The following is a 27,988-nucleotide window of genomic DNA, read 5'->3' on the forward strand; positions in this document are numbered from 1 at the left end:
CCCAATATGGCATAAAAGAATTAGAACTTACTCATTTCAAAAACTAACTACTTCAGAGCAGGTATAATAAAGAAAAGAAAAATCATAACCTTAAATAACTTTATTACCTTGTAATACAAGTCCTGAATAAAACTATTATGACTTTATCTTGATACTTCTGATTGTATGAGACTTGATGCCAGTCATTTCTCCCTCGTACCGATTGATCTCCCTCCTCACGTTTTGCACCTGAAAAAACAAAGAATAAAAACGTTATTTCTGTAACATAATTCTACCATTAGGATTTCTCAAGACTACCTTGAAAGAAATGCTTGTAATTTACTAATTTGTTTACTGATGTCAAGGCCAACAGAAATTAATTAATTTTTTGAGGTTTAAAGTATGAAGTTATTAAATGCTGTAATATTATGTCCAAAATCTAAAATATATAAAGGGGGTGGAATATGTAAAAATTTATTGGCGTGGATTTTCATACACTCAAATATGAACCAAGTTTGAAGTCTCTGTGACAACAATGTCCAAACTTATGGCGTATTACATGAATTGGACAATTTAGTGGACTGTGACCTTTGACCTTGACCTTCCAAAATTTTAATCGTTTCAAGCTTTTTAAATAACAGTTAATCCCGGCAAGTTTCATTACTCTACAATTAAAATTGTGGCCAGGAAGCTGTTTACAAACAAACAAAAAGGGGGTATTATATAACCTCCTTACAACTTTGTTGGCAGAGATAAAAACCTCTATGCACACATAAATAAAAAGAATCAAGTCCTATTAGATTCTCCCGAAGCCATCTCAGTTAGCGGAGATAAAAACCTCTACGCACACATATAAATAAAAAGAATCAAGTCCTATTAGATTCTCCCGAAGCCATCTACAACATACCTGACCCTTTCTTCTCTTCAGCTTCTTCGTGTACTTGTTTCTGTATCTTACTCTCGGGTTTCGTTGGTCCTTGTTACGATACGGCATGAGACCCTTGTTCTTGGCAATGGTGTAACCAATAGCACGCTTCTCATCAGCATCCAATACATGCTTTTGAGCGTCTGGGGTTTCTGAAATAAACGATGACAAGGTACAGGATTAGCATTGATAAGAAGGACTTCTAAATCAAATTTAGCAACAAACTATGTGTAAAACAACGAGCCTCTATATACCAATGCCTCTCTCATTTTACTAATTTGTTCTTGCTTCTTATCTCATACCAATTAACTATTGCATCGTATTTATTCCCGGATGCTTTTAAACCAGTGATTCATATTCTTTTTGGTTGTAACTTATCCAACTCTCTTCATCTTGGATAAACCCTGCTTTCACCCTTGATAACAAATCATTTTGTCCAATTCTATTCAGTCTAAAATATCACGAATATCATCAAAGAATTTCTAAGTATTCATTCAAACTAAGTGTTCTTTAGCTTTTAGAGGGTGGGGTTTTTAGGGATAGTGCAACAAGGGGTAAGCTTAATAACAAAATTTTTATCAATTTTTTTTAATCTATTTTTATCTAACTTTTTGTATCTCATCTTCATTTTACTGTTGAGAATTACACCAAAAACTATAATCATCCATGAGTGTGGAGACATTACAATATTCATTACAGTATTATCATTAATATGCAGCACATAATGTCTAAGACCCACTTAAAGAAATAATACTACAGTATCTTAAACTAGAAATGGGTAACAACTACAATACATAAATCATTAACCCTTTTACACCCAAAGGACATACTGGTATGTTTCACAAAACTCATCCCTTTACCCCCATGGACGTACCGGTACGTCCTTGCAAAAAACTACTATTTAATATTTTTTTTTGCATATTTTTTATATTTTCTTTTTTAGAAACTTCAGGCATTTTCCAAGAAAATGAGACCAACCTGACACCTCTATGACGAACATTAAGGGTGTTAGAGCAATTTAAAATAAATATACTGCAAAATGTGCTTGAAAAAAAATAACCCCTGGGGGTTAAGGGTTGGAAAGTTCCAAATATACTGGGGTTAATAAATTTGACACATATATGATCCATGAAAGTCTAATGAAGACTTTCCCTTCAGTAAATACCAGTCGTGAATTAGAAATGCCAAACCAATAACATGCATGTATTTTGAAAATACTCACCCTGTTCGTCCTGTTCTTCGTCACTGCTGGCATCCACGGCATTATCCAATAGGTCTTCAGTTCCCACCTTAGCTTTCGTCAGTTTCTCCTGAACTGGTTCTTTTAGCAAAGCCATTAGTCTCTTCTTTTCTTCAAGCAGTGCAGACCTGCTCTTCTTCAAGATTTGCAATTTCTTAGGTTTCCTGCAAAAAAAGGAAATAGTTTATACTTGGTTTTTTTACAATATACCAATATCGAAATTTTCTATAATCCTTTAAATCAGTGGTTCCCAAACTGGGGGGCGCGCCCCACTAGGGGGGCGTGAGCACGATACAAGGGGGGCGTGAAGTCATCTGCTTGGAATTACTTGTTTAATAGAATAATAAAATTTGCTAATGTTCAAACTTTTTTTCGCTCACTTTGAACGAAATGTTTCGTTTTTAGTTACTGGAATGTACTATTATTTGTTTGAGGGGCTTTCATAATTAAAATGTAATACAAACAGAAATCTGTTTTCCTGTACAATGCTAAGATATAAATGTAAAAATAATTTCATATAAAAAAAAGAGAGGAGTGGGGGCATACAGGTCTACTGGAAGCAAAAAGGAGGCGTCAGGTACGATAGTTTGGGAACCACTGCTTTAAATGAAATTAAAATGAAAGAACAACTCTAAAATAATAGGTTTCTTGTTCAATTTCTAAGAGATGCAGTGTAGAGAGGTTGGAAACTAAACTGAATCATCAAAAGATTCAGACGGTTTGGGCATGTAGTAAAAGGGGAAGATGGGCAGTTATACAGGTATGAAATAAGAAAGAAAAGATTGGCATAGAAACCCATAGAGATACATACATACATATACCAAGGCACTTCCCCCAATTCTGGGGGGTAGCCGACATCAACAAATGAAACAAAACAAAACAAAAAAGGGGACCTCTACTCTCTACGTTCCTCCCAGCCTAACAAGGGACTCAACCGAGTTCAGCTGGTACTGCTAGGGTGCCACAGCCCATAGAGATGGAAAAAATAAAATAATGGAATATATGAATACATGAACATTCAGTCAGGTTGTTCACGTAAGAGAACAGTGGGAAGGTCATAAATGAAGGATGGCATCTTCGTGTACAAGCAGGAAGTGCCGTATCTGCAACAATCTACTTTCATAAAAATGAAGAAAAGAAAGAATTAAGAATCTAAGAAATCTGAGCCTCATTACTATGGAGAACTCCATACCTTATTTCTACAAATCGTAAACTGAAGAATTGTCCCTCAAAACTATAAAAAAACAATCTCAAATATGACAAATTCGAAGATAATTTGTATTTTTCCTAACCATACAAACCTTAGCTATTTACAAAGGGTTATTACTTTTAGCGTAGCTGAAATGGCGAGCCATTAGAATTTAACGAGGGTGTATTACCCCCGCGCTAGTTAGCGGGGGGGTAGGGGAGTGGTAGCTAGCTACCCCTCCTCCCCCTCACACACAGGTGAATACTCACTTTCACTTAGAGGTAGGACTTGTCTTGGGGGACAGGGCTGGCGGGCAAATATGTGTAAATAGCTAAGGTTTGTATGGTTAGGAAAAATACAAATTATCTTCGAATTTGTCATTTGTTCCGTAACCGAAATACAAACCACGCTATTTACAAAGGGTGACTTATCCCTTAGGAAGGGTGGAAAGTCCCCAGCCATACTGGCTTTGGCTTTACCCGGGGACTCAGAATCCGAGTGAGTCGCACTCGAGAAAAGGAGTCCCTGCACCTCACAAGTTCCTTGCACCGCAAGGAACCATGTGGCCTACGTAAGCTTGTGTGTGAAGGAAGAAGTGTGACCCGTCCTAGGCAGTTGACCTGGAGTTCCAGAAGGAACTCTGGGTTAGGACGTTCCCAATACCACCTCGTCAGGGTATGGGGGACGCGACAGTATTGACTCAATACTCGGAACACAAGGAAGCATGGTTTACCTGCAGAGGTTCGAGGTCAGCTATGCAGAGACCAGGATGCTGCTTCCCCGTAGAGGGGATGATGAAGAAAGAAGTAAGGGCCAGACATACTTCTTTCGTTCATGCAGACTAAAACCTGATAACAATGCCCTCAACCTTCTGCTACCTGTCCAAAAAGGAGCCTGAGGTTAGACCAGCTGTTGTGTAGCCACCACAGAGCGATAGAAAACGTATCGAGACTCCTGTGGGTCACGCCCTGCAGGAAGCGGGCTGCGAAGGTCATCAGACGCTTCCAGACTCCAGCTTGTAGCACCTGCGTCACAGAGTAGTATTACTCGAAGGCGAGGGACGTTGCGATGTATCCAACATCGTGCTGTAGGGCGACGTGACGGGGGAGGGTCTGAAGACAGGTCGAGATGAATGTCCTTGAGTCCGGGCTGAAGAGGTATACTGGTGACTCTCCCCCCATGTCCTCCTTGTGTTCCCAAATCGGCTGCAACTGAGGCCAAACTGCAGCTGTTCCCAGCGCTAACCTCTCGATTCCTGTACTGGCAAGAAAGAGAAGGTCTTGGGACATCAGACACAGAATGGAGACTCAAAATCTTGAATGAATCGGACCGAAGGGTCGGGACCCTCAGATTCTGAGTCTAGCCAACAACTCAGGAGCGAGCCTGAATGTTGCCTTCCCCTCTTCCTTAGAAAGGGGGGGGAGTAGTAAGAGACCAAGAAGATTGCTTACACACTGGCCGTGGCCAGAGTGAGCAGAAGACCCAAGGCGGAATACAATCCGAGGCCTGTCATAAAAGGGTCTTGAGAAGATCTCTTAAAGGACTAAAAGTCCGAGCCATGCTCCAAGTTGGAGGTCTTCCTCCGACTAGGGCAGGGACGATCGTAGCTTCGCATGAGCGAGGATAGATCCAGCGGGCAGGAAAAAGTTATTCCTTTAAGCCTGAAGGTCAGGGAAAGGCTGAGCGACAGGCTTCATTGCCAAGAGCGGAAAGGAGTTTCCTCCCGCCGAAAGGCAATAAGACCGTTATTGCTGGAGAAGAGGCCTCACGGGAAGAGGTATATCTCCCACGGCACCAACCACCTTAGACTCTTCACTTTGCCTGGGAGACCCCTGTGGATGACTATCGCAGATGACGCGACCTCCGTACCGCGACTGTAGCGGGTTGTCTCTTCTAGAGGAGGAAGCGTAGTGTCTCCAGGCATGAAGCCGAAGCGACGTCCCGGTTCGGGAGAGATGTCGCAGTGTGGTTGCTTGAGTAGTCTGCGCCGTGGGAGAAGCTCTCCCGGGAGTTCCGTCAGGGGAAGCAGAGGGTCCAGAAACCGTTCTGCGCTTAGTCCCAGTGGAGCTCTCCCATTGAAAGGTTGACAGACAACCTGGTTTTGTTGAGACCCATTGTCCGCAGACAAAAAGGAGGGAAGACGCAGGCGTCGAAGTTGTCCCACCATCACCGGAATGCATCTTGCCAGAGTCTCGGGGTCTGAGACTGGGGGGAAAACTAGCGGAAGCTTGAGGTTCCAAGCTGTCGCGATCAGGTCCCCCAGACCAGCACTTGCTGGTTACCCAAGGTCAAAGACCCTTAGGTACACTCTCTCTATGAGGCTCTGCTCGGATAGTCTGAGAGAAACATTCCCCTGCCTGGAATGAGAGAGCCGATGGTGGAATTGAGAGAATCTCAATCATCCCGGTATCTCTACTGCAAGATGTGAAGGTGTGAAAATGCGTCCCCTGCTGGTTAGCATGAAGTCGACACGCAACGGGGCGACTTGGCAGGAGCGGTAGGATCTGAAGAGGGGCCAGACTAAGGCCCTTAAGCCTGCCTGAATGATGGAGAGGTATCCTTCAGGTCTTGACCATAGGCCTGGACCGGAACATGCCCCCCCCCCTTTCCTTTGACGAGTCCGAGAACCGCATCAAGAATGTGGGGAAAGGACGAGAATATCCACTACCATCAAGAGGCTCCATAGGTCAACACCCATTGCAGGTTTAATAGTTCCGCTGGTCCCATAGGGCCAGGGAGTCCGGTTAAACATTGCCTGAAGCCACCGGAACTTGGATCGCCCCACATGGAACTTATCCTGAGGCGACCGTTCGGACTATAAACGGGTCAATGAGGAAAGAAGAACTAGGAAACGTTCCAAGGTAGGGCTGAAAACTCTGCTTGACTGAGAACAGGTACTGCGACTCTCCTCAGTCTTGCCACAGTCAACCGAAAGGAAGGCTCGGAGGATGTGGTAACAGAATCTGGCGTCCCCAGGTGGTCACCCATCCAAGTACCGACGTTGCTTAACCTCGCTGGACGGACGAGAAGCGGGGTTTCCAACGTGGTAAGGCGGTTGACTCAATATCATGGCCAGATACTCCAGATGTTGAGGCAGAGGAAGAGAAGGCTCCAAGCAAAATACCATGAGCCCACACTCATGGTCAGCATTCGGAAGCTTTTCCCGGCGCTGAAGAAGGTCGAAACCCGAGCCTACCGGAGTTGACCAGCCCTCCAAACAGCAGAGGAGGCGGAAGTCTGCACCTGAGCGGCCAAGAGGAAGGCAGGGAGAGTTCTCTGGGGAAACAAACCTGCTATGCCACGGCGGGATAGCCACACTGCATCATAAGCAGGAATACTTGCAGTTTAGGCTGAATTCGACGAGCACCCTGGAAGATGGATGGAATGGAAACTGAAAGTACCCGTCCTTCCGATCCAGGGTTAAAGGAGTCCTGTCGCCTCGTTACCAGTCTGATCGATTCTGCTGGTCTACGCTGGCCAAAGTTTGTTCGACAAACTTGATTAGGGCTGAGAGGTCGACTATGGACATCCCCTCTCAGATCCTTCCTTACAAGAAAGGATCGACTGAGGGGGCCGGGGGTGAAGCCGTCGATGATCCTAAGGAAGACCTTCGCCTAAGGTATGGATCATTCTGCCCAACCGGGCAACTCTGCTGATGCTATGGCATAGAGGTTCAGAGACACTGAATTCGCTGACAGAGACGGCAGGCGCGATATCCTTGGCTACTCACAGAGATTGTGCGGGAATGGGCATCGGGAAGCTGTCATTCGGATGAGTAACCTTAAGCATCCTCCCAGCGAAAAAACCTGCAATCCTAGAGTTCGTGAACTCCTTTTAGGACTATGCCCCCCCGGGGGAGTCTCCCGTGCCATCTGTTCCTGACAGGAGGAAACTGCAATTGGACACCTTGTCCCAGTTGTCGTAGCCGATAACTTAGGCCGACGTGGTTGAAAGAAAAGGGAGCTGGAGCCCTGCAGAGTCTGGAAGAAAGCGCCTTGGAGGAGTGAAACCGGAAGTCGATTTACTCCGCACAGCAGATGTTTAAGTCTCTGTCCTTGGGCAAAGACAAAACTCTTCTCAAGGATGGAAGGGTGTCTGAGGTCGTTGACCTCCACAGATGAGACACCCGAAGGAAGCCTTCAGTCAGTGCGTCCAGATGGTACAACATCGAGCTTGTCCGCAAGTAGATACTTAACGACGAAAGGCCAAGGTGCCTGAGCTCGAGAGGAGGAAAGTACCCTTGATCTTCCTGTAGCTTCCTTGAACCAAACCTCGGGCCGTAACCGAGGAGGGAAAGAACCTGGTAAGCTCCCAGAGGAAGAGGTAAGCAGTCACCCCTTGTCCGATGGAGAAATCTTCAACGGAAAGCCCCCCCGCCAAAAATCCTTCCAGGGCGGGAGAAGGAGAGAGTACTCGTGCAGGAGAGGGGACCCTCGAGACCGACCTCTTGGGAACCAACTTCGCCCTGGGGGAAGTCACCACGAAGTCCACTCCTCTCTTTCTCTTCAGCGTAGGAGAGACAGCCGCTGGTTTGTTACCCTGGCCGGTGAGAGCTGGTTTCATAACCCTCATTAACGCCCGTGCCAGCGGATCAAACCATGTCTGCTGCTCCAAGGACACAGAGTCCGAAATCCTCGCTAAGGTGAAAGGGATCGGGCGATCCTTTGGAGAGGACACGACGGTTCCTGCCTGAAAAGAAGGTGGGAAGAATGCTGTACTGACCTGTCTTCGTCCTGCACTACCAACCTGTGCTTGGATGGAGGTGATCCCGAGTGCCGCCTAGGAGCACGCGTCCCTGCTGCTACCACCGGCTGTGGAATTCGCCGCGAACTATGGTCGCGCGAGGGCGAACGGTCGCGCAAAGGCGAATGGTCGCGCGGGCGCACAGGTGAGTGGTCGCGCGGGCGCGCAGGCGAGCGGTCGCGAGGGCGCGCAGGCGAGCGATCGCGCGGGCGCGCAGGCGAGCGATCGCGCGGGCGCGCAGGCGAGCGATCGCGCGGGCGCGCAGGCGAGCGATCGCGCGGGCGCGCAGGCGAGCGATCGCGCGGGCGAATGGGCGTGACGGCGAGGGATCGTGCTGCCGCGTAGGTGAAGAAGATCGCTGGCGGTAAGCGATGGCGAGCAGCATGTGTAGGTGAATGATCGCGTGATAGGGTGCGATGGTGATCAGCATCCGCAAGAGGGCGAGCGTTCAGGGTTGTGCGATGAGGAGCAGCATGCGTAAGCGGGCAATCGTGCAGGGTTGTGCGATGGCGAGCAGCATGCGCAGGTGAATGATCGCGTGAAAGGGTGCGATGGTGATCAGCATCTGCAGGAGGGCGATCGTTCAGGGTTGTGCGATGAGGAGCAGCATGCGTAAGCGGGCAATCGTTCAGGGTTGTGCGATGGCGAGCAGCATGCGCAGGTGAATGATCGCGTGAAAGGGTGCGATGGTGATCAGCATCCGCAAGAGGGCGATCGTTCAGGGTTGTGCGATGAGGAGCAGCATGCGTAAGCGGGCAATCGTTCAGGGTTGTGCGATGGCGATCAGCATCCGCAGTTGAGGGTCGCGCGATGGCGATCAGCATCCGCAGTTGAGGGTCGCGCGATGGCGATCAGCATCCGCAGTTGAGGGTCGCGCGATGGCGATCAGCATCTGCAGTTGAGGGTCGCGCGATGGCGATCAGCATCCGCAGTTGAGGGTCGCGCGATGGCGATCAGCATCCGCAGTTGAGGGTCGCGCGATGGCGATCAGCATCCGCAGTTGAGGGTCGCGCGATGGCGATCAGCATCCGCAGTTGAGGGTCGCGCGATGGCGATCAGCATCTGCAGTTGAGGGTCGCGCGATGGCGATCAGCATCCGCAGTTGAGCTAGTAGCTGGCGAACCATGTTCCTTCAGAAGTGTTGGAGAACGTTGGCGTGCCAGCTGTAACACGTGGGCGATCCGGAGATCGCTGGCGAGCTGACGATCGCTGGCGAGCTGATGATCGCTGACGAGCTGATGATCGCTGACGAGCTGATGATCGCTGACGAGCTGATGATCGCTGACGAGCAGAAGGCTACGCGTGGAAGCCTGCGCAAAGAAGAGTCCTTGACCCCGACCTGAACCGAAGTTCTAGATCGCGAGGGCGAACGTGGGCGCACAGGGCACGTAACAGGAACCGCAGGGAAGATCATCTTGAAAGCGCTGACGAACAGGAGAGCGCTGACGAACAGAAGGGCGCGCAGGGAAACCCTGACACGCAAGGGAAGAACCCCCGTGGGGGCAACCCTTTGCCCCGAAGGGATCGTTGTCCGCCGGGAGACTGATGTCCGTCGGAAGACCGCTGTCCGTCGGGAAGACCGTTGTCCGTCGGGAAGACCGTTGCCCGTCGGGAGACGAGATTAGACTGCTGTCCATCTGCACCAAGACGGAAGATCGAGAAAAAGAAGTTGTAGGCTGCAAACGGAGATTCAAAAAGGCGCCTCAAGCACCCTTATAGGGAGATGAGAGGCCCTTACGACGAGGCGGACGGAGGGCCTTACGGCGAGGGAGGCCAACAGCAACAGCAACAGAAGAAACCTCCGAAGAGGAGTCTCTATGAGTGTACTCTCTCGCGAACGACAGAGAAACACTTCGTGGAAGAGACTGGTCAGCCAGTGACCTAAAAGGGGCAATCCTCCGAAGAGGAGCCCCTGCAGTTGCCCAGCCCCTTGAGCGAAACTGCAGGTGCGACCGCTCAGCACCAAGAGCATAGTCGCACGAAAAAAAGGCAAGAGAAGAACCCCCCAAAAGAGGAAAAGCTCAAGCCTGGACAGGAAAAAAAACTTCCCTCGGAAGGAAAGTTATCCGCCCAAGGAGGCAAGCCTCCTGACTGTTCTAAAATGAACTGGAGAGCTGTCCGTCGACACGGGAGTACTACCAGTAGAAGGAGACACGCCCCTGACGACAATACAAGGGGGGAGGCAGCAACAGCCGAATCCCCAGGACTCAACCAGACAGCTCACACCGTTGCTATATTACAGAAACGAACTAGATCGGTAACTGTAAAAAAATAAAACAAATAATATTAGTACACATTCATTCCCCCGGGAAGGCTCCGAAGAGGAATCCCGAGGAAAAGGAACAAGAATTACACAACAGGCACGTGCCCTCACAACCACTTACACTCGCGGAAGGAGAGCTGTAACCAAAACAGAATTATAACAATTATAATTATGTAACTATGTAATTATGTAATTTAAAAAAAAGAATGAACACTAAAGAAAAAAACGAAAACCCCGAAAGGAATCGTTCTACAAGCTGAAAAATTAACAACTACAATTAGATTCATAAACTAATTGAGACAAAATGTACGGCGTAGCAACCCCACCCACACGGGAAGGAAGCTACAAGGGCGTAGTAAAACATAGTAAAAGGGTGAACGACCTCAAGAGAGAGAGAGAGAGAAAGACCGAAGTCAAACTCGATCGCAACCCATAAAATTAGGCCGTGGTGGCCTAACTGCCGAGGCCTCCACGTAGATATCGTACACTACACACACACATCTGAAAAGGAAACTTACTTATTTCTATACTCAAATATATATACAAACATGAAAACATGTTTACATATATATTGAGTAAAAGAAAAGTAAGCGATTAAGTAAAGACAAAACAGACAATGGCTGCCAAGCGAGGACCAAGACAGAGACGTCTGTCACAGTCCGAGCCAAAAGTGAAAGTGAGTATTCACCTGTGTGTGAGGGGGAGGAGGGGTAGCTAGCTACCACTCCCCTACCCCCCCGCTAACTAGCGCGGGGGTAATACACCCTCGTTAAATTCTAATGGCTCGCCATTTCAGCTACGCTAAAAGTAATAACCCTTTGTAAATAGCGTGGTTTGTATTTCGGTTACGGAACAAAGCAGAAATTCTCACCTATTTTTAGTTTTAGTTTTCTTTATGTGATCTCCTTCATCATATTCACCTTCTTCATCATCATCATCATCATCTTCTTCAGGTTCTTCACTAAGAAGCTCTCCAAGGTGCGCAGCTAATTTATTATCACAGGGTTCCAATTCCTGAAAAAGCAATAGATTTAAAAGAGAAGAGAACAATTCTAATCTATGATACAATACAAAGAAAATAAGAACACAAATGAATTCTCTTAATTCCTTTCCTTCCATAACATTCACAAATAATTGAATACTATTGGTAAGATAAAACCAAAACCAACTTGGTAAAAATACATAAAAAACTATATTGTCAATGTTGACAATACTGTATTAAATATAAAAAACATTCCCTTATATTTATAGATATTAAAGGTGCTTTATACATCAACTCAAACAAAAATAAATCAAACTTGGTTAAAAAATATCAAGACGACATTTACCTTTAGCAACTGTCGATATTGCGCCAGTCGGCCAATCACAGGGTGGTTTGTCACACTTTTTGTGCTGCATTTCACTAGCATGTACATGCTAATCGTTGTCACATAACTGCAATGTAATCAAGGCAAAAATCTTTATGCTTATTTTAGTTCGTAAATTAAAACATCTTACTTTGCTCAGACTAAACTTCGCAATACTGTACAGAAAGTCCTCATCTTAACCTTTTACCCCCAGGGCTCTTTGGAAATTTCCAACCCTTAACCCCCAAGGGGTTATTTCTTCCCCAGCACATTTTGCAGTATATTTTTTTTAAATTGCTCTAACAGCCTTAATTTTTGTCATAGAGAGGTCAGGTTGGTCTCATTCTCTTGGAAAATACCTGAATTTTCTCAAAAAATTATCAGAAATATGAAAAAAAAAAAAAATTATGGCATTTTTTTGCAAGGTCGTACCGGTACGTCCATGGGGGTAACGGGATGAGTTTTGTGAAACGTACCAGTACGTCCTTTGGGGGTAAAAGGGTTAATAGGTTCCAAAAAACTATTTGTAAGTCCAATTTTATTAAATTTTGACCTAGGGTAGGCTTGACTTAACTCATGCCTACAATAGTCCTGCTTCATATTGCAAATATTGTCTTGCTTACTGCACTCCCCAAGAGAGAATAGTTCACCAAACTTTCAACTGGGCTCCACAAGGCACTAGAAGAGTTGAAAGACCCAGACCTAAATGGCTGAGGACTATGAAGTGCAAAGTAGGAGATGATGAATGGAGAAGTATTGAATTAAAAGAGTAGGAGATGATGAATGGAGAAGTATTGAATTAAAAGCTCAATCTAGACAACTGGCGAAATCTAACTAAGGCCCTTTGCGTCAATAAGCGTAGGAGATGATGATGATGATGATGATTGTTTTATTACAATAGTGTACTGTACTTCATTATGAACTTTTCATACAATATCTGAGATTTCCAATTTCAGTTGGATTTGCTTATATCGGCAAATGAAGTTGAGGAATTCCTAGTGAGCAACCAACTTGAAAAACAAGTCCCCCAGGCATTCGTAACTAGAGAACTGTATAAGACTGTATATGTTGATAATTTCCCTCTATTGTCTATCAATTATTGACTACACGTTTCCTACAATGGGAGTAATTTGGGTGCACGACGCTACCTCTTTTAATTAATGCTTGATCTTATAATAGGAATACTTATGCTACTCTTGTGAATGCTGGGTCTCTGAATATACTGAATTTCACCATATTTAACATTAATTTCCAAAGTATTTAAAGGCTGTCATTTAACTAGTATAGCTAAAGACAGTAACAATATCAGCCAAAGAATAGCTGATTAAAATTTGAGGAGAAGAACCCGCCTCCTCTGTAGGGAATAAATGGTATTATTTCAGTCCTCCCAATTTGAAAAATTACATCCCTCTTCTGTGCATTCAAAATCACAAAATGAGACTTCTTGTAACAAGATGCCACAACAATACTACAGTCTTTTTGAGTGAAAATTAAACCCCAACGAGTAACAAAGAAGGTAAATAGAAATTGCTATCACAACATGGAATACACGACTTACTTCAGAACCAATCGATACTTTGTAATCACATACTGCTTCACCGGGCCGTCAGGAATTTGTCCTTTTCCTACTTTTTCCATCAGGGGTTTCAAGATGCACTTAAGCTCCTCACATTTGTCTGTTGATGGGATAAAGGACAGGATTCAAACACTGCTAGAGACTAAAATTAGAAAAAAAAAACAATTCCATAGTATTTTCTATACTAAACCTTTACAGCTTTTGGGGGGTAAACTTTGTCCATACTATTTTCTGTAATAAACCTTTACAGCTTTTTGGGGTAAACTTTGCCCATACTATTTTCTGTAATAAACCTTTACAGCTTTTTTGGGTGAACTTTGCACTTCATAAAGCAGGGTCACTTTAGCAGGATGCACTAGTATTTAGGAAACATCACAAGTTATAGGATGATTCTGTATAAAAGATGCAAGCTGTATATTTTTACTTTTAAGATGTTTAAAGCTTAATGCCCAATGTGCAAGCTAATCAAAATACAAGTTAACATTTCTAACAACATTCTTATCAAATGTGAAGCATATAATTGACTACGTGGAGAGATAAGTTAAAAATCTACATGAAAAAAAATTTATTCATGAATGAATTAATAACTACAGAAAAAGAACTGAGACGAGGTTCTCTGAAACTAAAATACCAGGAGAAAATAATTTCATTATCTTGAATTGAACTCTGCATATTCTGCTCAAACACTCATTATCACGAATATATGTTATTCTCAGAAGTGCCTAAATTTATCCAAAGCAACTAAAGTCTATTACTGATACTGTACTGTATGCAACATTCCTCATGAGTGTTTCTATAAAGTCTTATACTGTATACAGTAATAACAACTAGAGAGGCACTCAGTAGAGCGTAGACCGCTGTGGCAGCTTATTTCTCGACCTTAACTTTGGCGTGGATTTTCATACACTCAAATATGAACCAAGTTTGAAGTCTCTGTGACAACGATGTCCAAACTTGTGGCTGATTACGTGAATTGGACATTTTGCTTGACCGTGACCTTACAAAATTTAATCTTTTCCAGCTTTTTACATAACAGTTAATCCTTGCAAGTTTCATTATTCTACCATTAAAATTGTGGCTAGGAAGCTGTTCATAAACAAACAAACAGGGGGTAAAATATAACCTCCTTCCAACTTCGTTGGCAGGGGTAAACATCAACCCTAAGTCTCAAAGTAAAAAAACCTTGGATTCTTAACGAATAATGAGGATATAATCAATTTTAATTCACATTTATTCCCTGGCCATTGGATTTTAAACATACAATAAAGAATAACTTAGCGATCACCACACCACTCACTTTTAAGGTCTTCGACAAGAGGCAGAAATTCCGGGGACTCCCTCTTCAGCAGCTGCAACTTTCTTGCCCGTGAAAGAGATGACACATCTGCTTCAACTAAGTCTTCAGTAGAAGCCTTCTTTTCACTTTTGTCATCAGCCTTAAAAGTTTAAAATAAAAGAGCTGAAACTATGTCAAAGGGTTATTGATGTTTTAAAACACTGAAGGGTGATGAGGTTACAACTTAAACTACAGGTGCATATTACTTAAAGTTCTGGAAGAATAATTCTTAGTTATTGTGATTCCAACACCAATGTGATTGGTCTCTCCCTAAGATTCATCAGTCGTTTACAATTGGCAAAGTTTCTCATCTCAATGATGTAATGTTTTCTGTTTTTCTTTTAGTCTATGTGGCTCCTCTAGCCTTTTCCGTGCATTTTAAATTTCAACAAAATGAACGAATGTAAGTGACAATATATTAAAAATTTACTTTTGTGAAAGTTTTTCATCTTACTGATGAACCATTTTCTGTTTTCCTTTTAGTGCGTGTGACTCTTCCAGCCCTTTACATGCATTTAAATTTCAACAAACTGAATGAATGTAAGTGACGTAACTAATCAGCTACACTATATTCATTTTTTACTTTTGTAAAATTTGTCTCAACCAGACTAAAACACTTCTAACAGCACAATGAACACGATATATAAATCACCCAAGACCTAAACAGAATAATAACTTACCTGAAGAATAAGATCATCCGAAGCCAAGTCCTTCAGTTCGGCAGCCATCCGTTCCTGTAGCTTCCTGGCAGTTTCCTCTTCAAGTTGAGTCATCTCTTCATCCTGATTATATAGGTTCCCTAACATAACATAAAAACAAAATGATTTAGCATTGTCTTTTGCTACAGAATTTTTTCAATACTTATAAAGAATTCAAATATTAAAAAGCATAAATTTTTTTATCTAAATCACTTACATCCCTGGCAAAAAAATTTACCTATCTTACTTAACTCTTTTGCCCCAAAAGGACGTACTGGTACGTTTCACAAAACTCATCCCTTTACCCCCGTGGACGTACCGGTACGTCCTTGCAAAAAACTGCTATCTAATTTTTTTTTTGCATATTTTTGATAATTTTTTGAGAAAGTTCAGGCATTTCCCAAGAGAATGAGACCAACCTGACCTCTCTATGATGAAAATTAAGGTTGTTAGAGCAATTTAAAAAAAATATACTGCAAAATGTGCTTGAAAAAAAAAATAACCCCTGGGGGTTAAGGGTTGGAAAGTTCCAAATAGCCTGGGGGTAAAAGGGTTAATTTTTAATAACAAAAGAGTATGGTTAGATGAATTATAACTGGATGGAAAATAAAGGAGAAACTCTCCGTAAGGAGAGTTATCACACTATATCCATGTAAAATAAACTAAATGTATTTATTTGAAAGATAATAGATGATATCAAAGTAATATCAGAGTAACAGCACTCGGTGTAAAAAGAAACTTAGCTCAAGATAATAACACGAAGTGGTAACATATGAGAGAGAGAGAGAGAGAGAGAGAGAGAGAGAGAGAGAGAGAGAGAGAGAGAGAGAGAGAGAGAGAAAAAAAAAAGTTGCAGATTTTAGGTCTCCACTGGGACGATTTACATCGTTCTCCTCGGGCGATCATTAGCCAGCAGGGACTATCACTAATCCCCTCTAACCTCCCCCCCAGGCGCCACCCTGGGAGTAACCCCCGGTAGAAGGTCTCACGGTATTCGCGTCCCTGGTGGGGACCGAACTCGGGACTTCTGTAATAGAAATCCGCGACGCTACCAACCTTGCTATCCGGAGAGAGAGAGAGAGAGAGAGAGAGAGAGAGAGAGAGAGAGAGAGAGAGAGAGAGAGACCTACTACCTTAAATGCTAAAACCTACATTTAATTTTCTCATCAGTCGTGTCTGTGCCGAAGTAACGATGCTTCTTGTTTCCCCAAGCTCGATCATCTGGCACTGCCATCTCGGGGGTGTCAACAATATCATCTTCCATGAACAACTGATCTGGGTCTTCTTCTTCCTCTTCACTATCCTTGAACTCTTCATCGTCCTCATCATCATCGTCCTCATCATCATCGTCCTCATCATCATCGTCATCTGATGAGCTTCCATCAATTGCCAATACCTGTTCCTGTGAGAAGAAAAAAAGATGGCTTTCCAGCATAAAGTACTTAACCATTACATTCCATATCCAACCATCTATTTAAACATAAGAACAAAATATATCCTCAGTAAATTAAAGCATTTTTAGACAATCTTTATCCCTGTTTTTATTTTTTTTCTAATCATAAGGCATGCACAAAAATAATCAAATATTGGACAGTTCAGTGTGCACTACAATAAAATCAATATAGCCAAAACATAAATCAGCAATTTACGAACAATTTCTTAAAAACAAACAAGATTACTTACTCTCGAAGGCTTTTTCCTATTCATTAACTTCTTCGCCGTTTCAAGAGAAACAAGATCACGATTATCTTCGAAGTCATTAATTTCATCATAAATAAACTTCCGATCTGACGGATCAAGCAACGCTGTCTCGATCGCATCATTCTTATATTTTTTGGGCTGACGCTTCGTGGCATCTTCCTTCGGAAGTCCCATCCTGAAAATAGGTAGAGATATATCAGGCTCCGGAAAGAATTCATTTATATTTGACCTGAGAGAGAGAGAGAGAGAGAGAGAGAGAGAGAGAGAGAGAGAGAGAGAGAGAGAGAGAGAGAGAGAGAGAGAGAGAGAGAGAGAGAGAGAAATACCACAGTCAAAGGAAATGTGACATACACTCTTAACAGGTGATATATATGATACAAAGAAGATGTACAGTACAGTGTGCAATTAAAGTTGACCATATCACTACTGTTTTATTATTGGGCTAATACCCCCGTGCATGAAGCATAGCCTGATATCTTCCCTTCTCAATGGCCATAATTAGTTATCTTCCTTTTCTCAACCAAAAACCTAAATTTGCTAATTTGGTAATTCTTAGTCAAGGCTAATTACTAGACTAAAACAAAGATATGGATGGGAAAACATTACACTGGTTGATAGCAACAATGATAGTACCCCATGCACTATTCCCATAAATAGTAGCATAGGTACAGTAATTAAACTAAAAAAATAAAATGGAGACATATGAGTGAGAAGATACAAAACACAGTGAAATATAACGTATGAGAAATGGTGAAGTGATAGGGATAACCATGAAAAATTCATCTACCCTCCCATAAAAATATAGAAAATGAAAAAATTTATCAAAATGTTATTTTTATTAGTAAAATAAATTTTTGAATATACTTACCCGATAATCATGTAGCTGTCAACTCCGTTGCCCGACAGAATTCTATGGAGGGATACGCCAGCTATCACAATACTAGAAGGGGGTGTACTTACAGCGCCACCTGTGGCCAGGTACTATAGTACTTCTTGTTGACACCTCTTCAATTTTTCCTCGGCCCACTGGTTCTCTATGGGGAGGAAGGGAGGGTCAATTAAATCATGATTATCGGGTAAGTATATTCAAAAATTTATTTTACTAATAAAAATAACATTTTTCAATATTAAACTTACCCGATAATCATGTAGCTGATTCACACCCAGGGAGGTGGGTGAAAACCAGTGTACAAGATAAAAGGATGGCTAGGTATCCCATAATTCATATAACAGTTATCTCAAATAACAATGAAATAATAAGTACCTGGTAAGGAAGTCGAATTGAACCGTTACTCTGCCTCTTTTTTAAGTTCGTCTTCCTTACTGAGCGCAGCGTTCCTCTTGGAGGCTGAATCAACCCAAAGGTGCTAAAGTATATAGGGCTGCAACCCCTACTAAAGGACCTCTACACAACATCTAACCCAGGCGCTTCTCAAGAATGAATTGACCACCCGCCAAATCAAAAAGATGCGGAAGGCTTCTTAGCCTACCGTAACAACCATAAAAACAACAATAAAAGCATTCAAGAGAAAGGTTAAAAAAGGTTATGGGATTAAGGGAATGTAGTGGCTGAGCCCTCACCTACTACTGCACTCGCTGCTACGAATGGTCCCAGGGTGTAGCAGTTCTCGTAAAGAGACTGGACATCTTTAAGATAAAATGATGCAAACACTGACTTGCTCCTCCAATAGGTTGCATCCATTATGCTCTGCAGAGAACGGTTTTTATTAAAGGCCATCGAAGTAGCTACGGCTCTTACTTCATGGGTCCTTACCTTCAGCAATGCAAGGTCTTCCTCCTTTAAGTGAGAATGGGCTTCTCTAATCAGAAGCCTTATATAATACGAAACCCCGTTCTTGGACATGGGCCTCGAAGGTTTCTTGATGGCACACCATAAGGCTTCTGACTGTCCTCGAATAGGTTTAGACCTCTTAAGATAATACTTGAGAGCTCTGACAGGGCAAAGAACTCTCTCTAGTTCGTTACCTACCATGTTGGAGAGGCTAGGTATTTCAAACGATCTAGGCCAAGGACGTGAAGGAAGCTCGTTCTTTGCTAGGAATCCGAGCTGAAAAGAACATGTTCCAGATTCGGTCGTGAAACCAATGTTCTTGCTGAAGGCATGAACCTCACTGACTCTCTTAGCTGTTGCAAGGCAGACGAGAAAAAGAGTCTTGAGGGTAAGGTCCTTGAAGGAAGCTGACTGGAGAGGTTCGAACCTAGGTGACATAAGGAACCTTAAGACTACGTCTAGGTTCCAGCCTGGAGTGGATAGACGACGCTCCTTAGACGTCTCAAAAGACTTAAGGATGTCTTGAAGGTCCTTGTTGGAAAAAAGGTCCAAACCTCTGTGGCGGAGAACTGAAGCCAACATACTCCTATACCCTTTAATCGTAGGGGCTGAAAGGGATCTCTCATTCCTAAGATGTAGAAGGAAGTCAGCTATTTGGGTCACAGAGGTATTGGTAGAGGATATTGAATTAGCTCTACACCAGCTCCGGAAGACTTCCCACTTAGATTGGTAGACTCTACGAGTGGAAACCCTTCTTGCTCTGGCAATCGCACTGGCTGCCTCCTTCGAAAAGCCTCTAGCTCTAGCGAATCTTTCGACAGTCTGAAGGCAGTCAGCCGAAGAGCGTGGAGGTTTGGATGCAACCTGTCTACGTGAGGTTGACGTAGAAGGTCCACTCTTAGAGGTAGAGTCCTGGGGATGTCGACTAGCCATTGAAGTACCTCTGTGAACCATTCTCTTGCAGGCCAAAGGGGAGCAACCAGCGTCAGCCGTGTCCCTTCGTGCGAGATGAATTTCTGCAGAACTTTGTTTATTATCTTGAACGGTGGGAATGCGTACAGGTCGAGATGGGACCAGTTCAGTAGAAAAGCATCCACATGAACTGCTGCAGGGTCTGGAACAGGGGAACAGTACAGCGGAAGTCTCTTGGTTATGGAGGTGGCAAACAGATCTATGGTAGGTTGACCCCACAAGGTCCAAAGTTTGTTGCACACACTCTTGTGGAGGGTCCATTCCGTGGGAATGACCTCACTCCTTCTGCTTAGGCGATCTGCTGAGACGTTCATATTGCCCTGAATGAACCTCGTGACCAGAGTGAGGTTTAGACCTCTTGACCAAATGAGGAGGTCCCTTGCGATCTCGTATAGGCTCCTCGAATGGGTCCCTCCTTGCTTGGAGATGTAAGCCAAGGCTGTGGTGTTGTCTGAGTTCACCTCCACCACTTTGCCTAGCAGGAGGGACTTGAAGTTCAGCAGGGCTAAATGAACTGCTAGTAGCTCCTTGCAGTTGATGTGGAGCCCTCCTTGTTCCTCGTTCCACGTTCCCGAGCATTCCCGTCCGTTCAAGGTCGCACCCCAGCCCGAGTCCGATGCATCTGAGAAGAGATGAAGATTGGGGGTCTGAATAGTCAACGATAGGCCCTCCCTGAGAAGGAGATTGTTCTTCCACCACAAGAGAGTGGTCTTCATCTCTTGGGTGATTGGGATAGAGACTGCTTCGAGAGTCGAACCCTTGTCCCAATGAGCTGCAAGATGGAATTGAAGAGGGCGGAGGTGGAGTCTCCCTAGTTCAACGAACAGGGCCAGTGATGAAAGGGTCCCTGTGAGACTCATCCACTGTCTCACCGAGCAACTGCTCCTCTTCAGCATGCTCATGATGCACTCTAGGGCTTGGCTTATCCTGGGGGCCGATGGAAAAGCCCGAAAAACCTGACTCCGAATCTCCATTCCCAGGTACACAATGGATTGGGAGGGAATGAGCTGAGACTTTTCTATGTTGACTAACAGACCCAGTTCTCTGATTAAGTCTAAAGTCCAGTTGAGACTCTCCAGACAGCGACGACTCGTGGAGGCTCTCAACAGCCAGTCGTCTAAGTAGAGGGAGGCTCTGATGTCCGAAAGGTGGAGGAATTTCGCTATATTCCTCATCAGATGAGTGAACACCATAGGAGCTGTGCTTAGGCCAAAACACAGGGCTTGGAATTGGTAGACAACCTTTCCGAAAACGAATCTCAGGAAAGGTTGGGAGTCTGGATGAATAGGAACGTGAAAGTAGGCATCTTTCAAGTCCAACGAGACCATCCAGTCCTCCTGCCTGACCGCTGCTAGGACCGACTTCGTCGTCTCCATCGTGAACGTCTGCTTGGTGACATACGCGTTGAGCGCGCTGACGTCCAGCACCGGTCTCCAACCTCCTGTCTTCTTGGCCACTAGAAAGAGACGGTTGTAGAAGCCCGGGGATTGATGATCCCGGACTATAACCACTGCCTTCTTCTGCACAAGTAGCGACACCTCCTGGTGCAACGCTAGCCTCTTGTCCTCTTCTTTGTAGTTGGGAGAGAGGTTGATGGGAGATGTGGTCAGAGGTGGTTTGAGGAAGAATGGAATCCTGTAACCCTCCCTCAGCCAACTGACAGACTGGGCGTCTGCACCTCTCTTTTCCCAGGCTTGCCAGAAGATCTTGAGTCTGGCTCCTACTGCTGTCTGGAGATGCGGAGAGTCAGTTTTTTCCTTCAGAGGTCTTGGAGCCTTTTCTAGACTTGCTCCTGGAAGAGTCTGGACGGGAGCTTCCTCGGCTTGGGGCTCTACCACGAAAGGGCGGTATGAACCTCGTAGCAGGGGTATCAGCCACTGGGGAGCGATAAGTCCTGGGGACTGAGGTAGCAACCTTAGACTTACGAGCCGATGAGGCTACAAGATCGTGTGTGTCCTTTTGTATCAGGGCAGCAAACAAGTCCTTAACCAGCTCTTCGGGGAAGAGGAACTTCGAGAGCGGAGCAAAAAGGAGTTGTGACCTTTGAAAAGGTGTAATGCTGGAGGAAAGGAAGGTACACAGCTGTTCCCTTTTCTTCAGAACCCCTGATACAAACATCGACGCAAGCTCACCAGATCCATCCCTAATGGCCTTATCCATGCAGGACATTAAAAGCATGGCAGAATCCTTGTCCGCAGGAGAGGTCTTCTTGCTGAAGGCCCCCAGGCACCAGTCTAGAAAGTTGAACATCTCAAATGCTCGGAATACTCCCTTCAGGAAGTGATCAAGGTCTGAGAAGGTCCAGCAAACCTTAGAGCGCCTCATTGCAGTTCTCCGAGGCGAGTCTACCAGACTTGAGAAGTCAGCCTGGGCAGAGGCAGGTACTCCCAAGCCTGGTGCTTCTCCTGTGGCATACCAAACCCTCGCTTTCGAAGTGAGCTTAGTCGGAGGAAACATGAAAGAAGTTTTGCCAAGGTGTTGCTTAGTTTGCATCCACTCCCCTAAGATCCTTAACGCTCTCTTAGAGGACCTTGCTAGGACTAGCTTAGTATAGGTGGACTTAGCTTGTTGTATGCCCAGCGAAAACTCAGATGGTGGAGAGCGGGGAATAGCAGAGACAAAGTGGTCTGGGTAAACCTCCCTAAGCAGAGCCAAGACCTTACGAAAGTCAATAGACTGTGGAGAAGGCTTGGATTCATCCACGTCTGACGAGGGATCCAGGTGTGCCGCCTCATCATCAGAAGCCTCATCACCTGAGTGAAGCGAAGAGATCGGACAAGAAAGCTGAACAGCAGAGTCAGAACGAGTAGGAACAATATTAGTGGTTTCCTCTTCAAGTATCTGTTGAGGGAAAACCTGAGGCTCAGACTGCAAAGGCTGAACAACAGACGAAGCAGAAGGAAGGCGCATGGGTGGAGGAGGCTGACTCCTGGCATGAGTGGTTGAACCCAAGGGTTGCGCTTGCTGAGCGGTTGGCGGAAGCGGAGTAGCAAGTTCCTGTTCCTGCGGTGTGAGCGGAGCGTGATGAGGTAGAGGCTGCGCAGAACAAGGTAAATGTCTCGCAAGCTGAGGCTCCTGAGGCGCAAGGCTAAGGTGTTGTGGTGCTTGCCTAGTGGAGGGTTGAGCTCGCTGCAGCGAGAGCTGAGGAGACTGACTCATGGACGGGAGAGGTTGTTGTACCTCAACCGAGCGTTGCATCACTGGTGGAGCAGCAAGAGGAGGAGGAGGAAGAGTGGTATAATCCTCCTGATCCCATTGTAAAGGTTGCCTTAAGGAAGGCGGAGGCTGAACACCACTGGGAACAGCAAACTCAGAACGTGGCTCAACATCGTACGCCTGGCAGGTAGTACTGCGATCAGGCGGAGCGAGCGCAGGCGGAGCGAGCGCAGGCGGAGCGAGCGCAGGCGGAGCGAGCGCAGGCGGAGGGAGTGCAGGCGGAGGCGGAGGCGCAACACTCTCAGCCCGACACTCACGCATTAAGTCCGAAAGCTGTGCTTGCATGGACTGTAGTAGATTCCACTTGGGGTCGGCAGAAACTACAGTAGGTTGAGGTAAAGCCTTAACAGTCGAGCTCTGTTGTGGCAGAACCTTACTCCTCTTGGGCGGAGTGCAGTCGACTGATGACTGCGGCGAGTCAGAGCTGAGCCAATGACTGCAGCCTGGCTGAGCACTCGCGGACTGGACTCTACGTTTGAGTGGTCTAGAGACCTGAGTCCAACGTTTCTTGCCTGACAACTGATCAGCGGACGAGCGGAAGACGGGCTCAATCGTCTGCAGGTGGGAGTGACGGTCTTTGAAAGACACGCCCGCAACCACCGAGGATACTTCATTGCGCCGATCAAGGCCTGCCGAACCCTTTTGCCCTTCGACATTGCTTCTCCCCTGGGCTTGGGAGCTTGCAAGAGGTCCCGGACTGGGAGGACGACAGGCACGCATAGAAGTATCCTCACGCACCACACTGACACTGGCACTAGCACTTGGCACTGCACTGACACTAGCACTCGTCACAGCACTGGCACTAATCCCACCCACTGCACTCTTGACCTTCAGTTCCTTGACCTCGGCCATAAGAGACTTGTGATCACTTACCACTGACTCCACTTTATCGCCTAAGGCCTGAATAGCACGCAAAACAACAGACATATCAGGCTGAGGGCAAATAGTAGGTTCGGGGGTAGCCACTACAGGGGTAGGAAAAGGTAGGGGATCATGAGGTGAGGAAAAAAGTGAAGAGTGAGAAGAACTCCTCCTAACTCTACCTCTCTCTAACTTAGTTGAATATTTCAAAAGACGGACAAATTCAAGTTCCGAAAGTCCGGCGCATTCCTCACATCGATTTTCTAACTGACAGGGCCTGTCCCTACAGTCAGAACAAGCGGTGTGAGGATCTACCGAGGCCTTCGGAATACGCCTATTACAAGACCTACATCGTCTATGGGTGGGGGCTTGCGAAATGTCAGACATCTTGAATCCAAAGAGTTAGCCAAGGGGGGTTCCAAAATCAAGCAAAAGATCGATAACCGTTAATCAGTACTATATAAAAGCTATCTAAGCTAATATAAGAAGGTTTCCAGTAAAGCGACAGCCGAAATCTGAGAGAATACTTCACCAATTAGCCGTGAAAAAACTCGAAGATCATAAGCGTATCCCAGAACGTCTTGCCAGAAGCACGACAGAGGAAAAATTGAAGAGGTGTCAACAAGAAGTACTATAGTACCTGGCCACAGGTGGCGCTGTAAGTACACCCCCTTCTAGTATTGTGATAGCTGGCGTATCCCTCCATAGAATTCTGTCGGGCAACGGAGTTGACAGCTACATGATTATCGGGTAAGTTTAATATTGAAAACTTGATATACAAATACCGTACATAGATGCAAAATTTTTAACTTATCATTGTTGTATGCTAGAGCAAGATCATATACAGACCATACTGTATTATAGACCAAATTATACATCAGTAATTCATTATGACTTCATCTGTTTTAGTGAATCATCACATTAAAAAAACTCCATTGTTGTTGCTTGTCTTTTACTCACCAAAATAATTGTCAAATCCTGTATCTTAAGCCAAATCCATACGAGCCAGCCAAGAAAATTTAATTGTGAGAAAAGTGACATATGGCTAAGCAAAAACCAATTGCAGAATGTGACAGAGATTATTTAACCCTTTCACCCCCAAAAGGACATACAGTGAACCCTCGTTTATCGCGGTAGATAGGTTCCAGACGCGGCCGCGATAGGTGAAAATCCGCGAAGTAGTGACACCATATTTACCTATTTATTCAACATGTATATTCAGACTTTTAAAACCTTCCCTTGTACGTAGTACTGTTAACAAACTACCCTTTAATGTACAGAACACTTAATGCATGTACTACAGTACCCTAAACTAAAACAGGCACAAATATTAAAGGCAATTTTATATCATGCGTTTCCTAAACACGCTAAAAAGCACGTTAAAAAATGGCAACCAATGTTTTGTTTACATTTATCTCTGATCACAATGAAGAAACAAACTGGAGGTAGAGCTTTGCTTATTACCCAGACATATTTCCCATACTATTCCCTTAGAACTACATCACATCTTCCTACTTTAGATATATATATATATATATATATATATATATATATATATATATATATATATATATATATATGTGTGTATATATATATATATTTATATGTATGCACATATACATACCTACATATATACATACATACATATATACATAAATACATGCATACATATATATATATATATATATATATATATATATATATATATATATATATATATATATATATATATATATATATATATATGTTACTGTATATATATGGGTTATGGAAAAAATCCGCGAAGTGGTGAATCCGCGATGGTCGAACCGCGAAGTAGCGAGGGTTCACTGTACCGGTATGTTCTTGCAAAACACTGTTAATTACATGTTTTTGCATATTTTTAATAATTCTATGAGAAACTTCAGGCATTTTCCAAAAGAATGAGACCAACCTGACCACTCTAGGACAAAAATTAAGCCTGTTAGAGCAATTTAATAAAAATATATAGCAAAATGTGCTCGAAATTTAACCTTATGGTGGGGGTAAAAGGGTTAATTTCAGGCAAAATGCATAAATCATATACTTTTCCAACTGGTTGTCATGTTTACCTCCGCATATGAAGTTGGGAGGATGTTATGTTTTCGGTTGATGTTTGTCCGTTAATACATTTGTTTATTTGTGAACAACTTCCTGGCCACAATTTTACTTATAGAGCAGTGAAACTTTCAGGGATTAATTGTTGTTGAGATGTGGAAGTGATTCAATTTCGATAGTCCTAGGCCAAAGGTCAAGCAAAATGTTAACCAAATTAATCTTAACCTCGAGATATAAACTGCCGCGGCGGAGGTCTGCACTCTCAGAGTACTTTTCTTGTTTTTATATACCGTATTTCTGACCATTATTATTGTTTCATATCTTTCATTCTAGGTCTTTTCCAACCGAAAAAAAATCCATTTCCCACTGTAGGTCCCTATTGTTATTTTCTAAGGGGTCCTGCATCTCTACAACTGATTTTATTAAAAATTGACGACAAAATCTATTAAAATCAACAAAATCTATTAAAATCACACTTACGGATATATAAAATTTAATTCTAAATCTGAAATACATCCTTAGTTAAAACTGAATATCTACCAAATTTTTATAAAAACTTTTTATGAAAATCGGACAGTTTGGAAGTAAGAAAATTTTTGCCAATGTCCAAACCTAGCAATATCTAATAAAATATTTAGTACACTAGATACTGTATTGGCAAAAGAATTATCTGATAAGAACTGAAATCATAAGAGTGCGCCGAGTGGTGATTTGGACATTGTTAACAGGTATTTATTGTTTCCCCAGTATATTTTCCTCAACCTAAAATCCTGATTACTACTGGGTGGCCTCCTTGTCAACAGATTTATTAGGGTATATCTCGCTAACTAATAATTTGTGATGAAAATGAATATCATTTAAAAAAAAAAATTAGAAAATATTGTCCAAACCGGAAATATAATACCAAAGAAATAGGTAAAAATAAAGCTGTATCCTAACCTAACAAATAACCCTACCCTAGCCTATCCTAAAATTAACCAACCTATTACAGAAATTGGGGTGTAAGTATGATAGTGGCCACCTGTACGTATAATCATGTCTAACTTAGAAACGGTAGTCTAAGGGGGGGGGGGGCTGTTAAGTAAGTAAGGACATGGCTTGTAGGTTAGGTTAGGGGGGAAAGTTTAGGTTAGTTGATGTCTATTTCTAATCAACGTGTGAGGAACAGGCCGCTGATATACAAAGGCTCCCAGAAATCATATGATGTACCCAACCTGCTACAAACTACCAAGGGGGAGCCTTTGTAGTTGGTTGGGACAGAGTGAAAACCCACATTTTACAAATAGACATAAAATCATCACCTAACCGAATGTTCCCCCACCAAACCTAACCTAACCTAATGTTCTCCACCTATGAGCCATATCCTTACATATTTACTCACAGAGGGGTAATCCCCCCCGGGACATCACTTAGACTGCCCTACTCTTATCTTGCTCTGTCCCAACGAACTACATTCACCCCATATATATATATATATATATATATATATATATATATATATATATATATATATATATATATATATATATATATATATATATATATATATATATATATATATATATATATATATATATATATATATATATATATAAGGTATAATATAAATTGTCTGATATACAAGGCTTCTAAATTGTAAATACTTTACGTTACAACGTGGCTTAGATAGTAAAATACGGCAAGACACGGTAAGCTACCCAACCCTTATCAAGGCTTCTACAACAACTTTGAATGTCAAAATCATTGAACTGTAACATTTATAAGTACTTACTTCCTTTTCTTTCCCATCTTTGTCAATTATTTTCACTTTCCAGCCAAAAACTATTCACTGCTTGGTATTTTAAGTTAGAATTTTAGTAAACAAAACGAGAATACGGAACAGAGACGAAAATGTGGTCCGAGAAGCTGGTATAGTAGTAGTACTTTAGAGGATTTACTTATGGATCGGCTCTCTCGCTCGGACTATTTAACGGGGATACTTTGGTTAAGTTTCTCTCTCTCACATTGATGTATTCTATCAAATACTTAAGTTGATATAATAGATTTTTACAGGCTCTTATAATATATTTTTTTAT

The 27,988-nt window shown here is 43.6% G+C and overlaps 1 protein-coding gene across 1 annotated transcript; it reads right to left on the reverse strand.

Annotated features, from left to right (window-relative positions):
- Positions 1 to 82: 82 nt before the first annotated feature.
- Positions 83 to 27,842, reverse strand: LOC137638492 (something about silencing protein 10-like). Its single transcript, XM_068370587.1, has 11 exons — positions 27,685 to 27,842; positions 16,979 to 17,171; positions 16,448 to 16,697; positions 15,278 to 15,396; positions 14,559 to 14,697; positions 13,244 to 13,361; positions 11,668 to 11,773; positions 11,211 to 11,353; positions 2,127 to 2,308; positions 887 to 1,056; positions 83 to 228 (listed from the first exon to the last, which is right to left on the reverse strand). The coding sequence occupies exons 1-11, from the start codon at positions 27,699 to 27,701 to the stop codon at positions 136 to 138; spliced, it is 1,530 nt and encodes a 509-aa protein (XP_068226688.1). The 5' UTR covers positions 27,702 to 27,842; the 3' UTR covers positions 83 to 135.
- Positions 27,843 to 27,988: the final 146 nt, after the last annotated feature.

This window comes from Palaemon carinicauda, chromosome 3, assembly GCF_036898095.1.
Source record: "Palaemon carinicauda isolate YSFRI2023 chromosome 3, ASM3689809v2, whole genome shotgun sequence".
Lineage (NCBI taxonomy): Eukaryota > Metazoa > Arthropoda > Malacostraca > Decapoda > Palaemonidae > Palaemon > Palaemon carinicauda.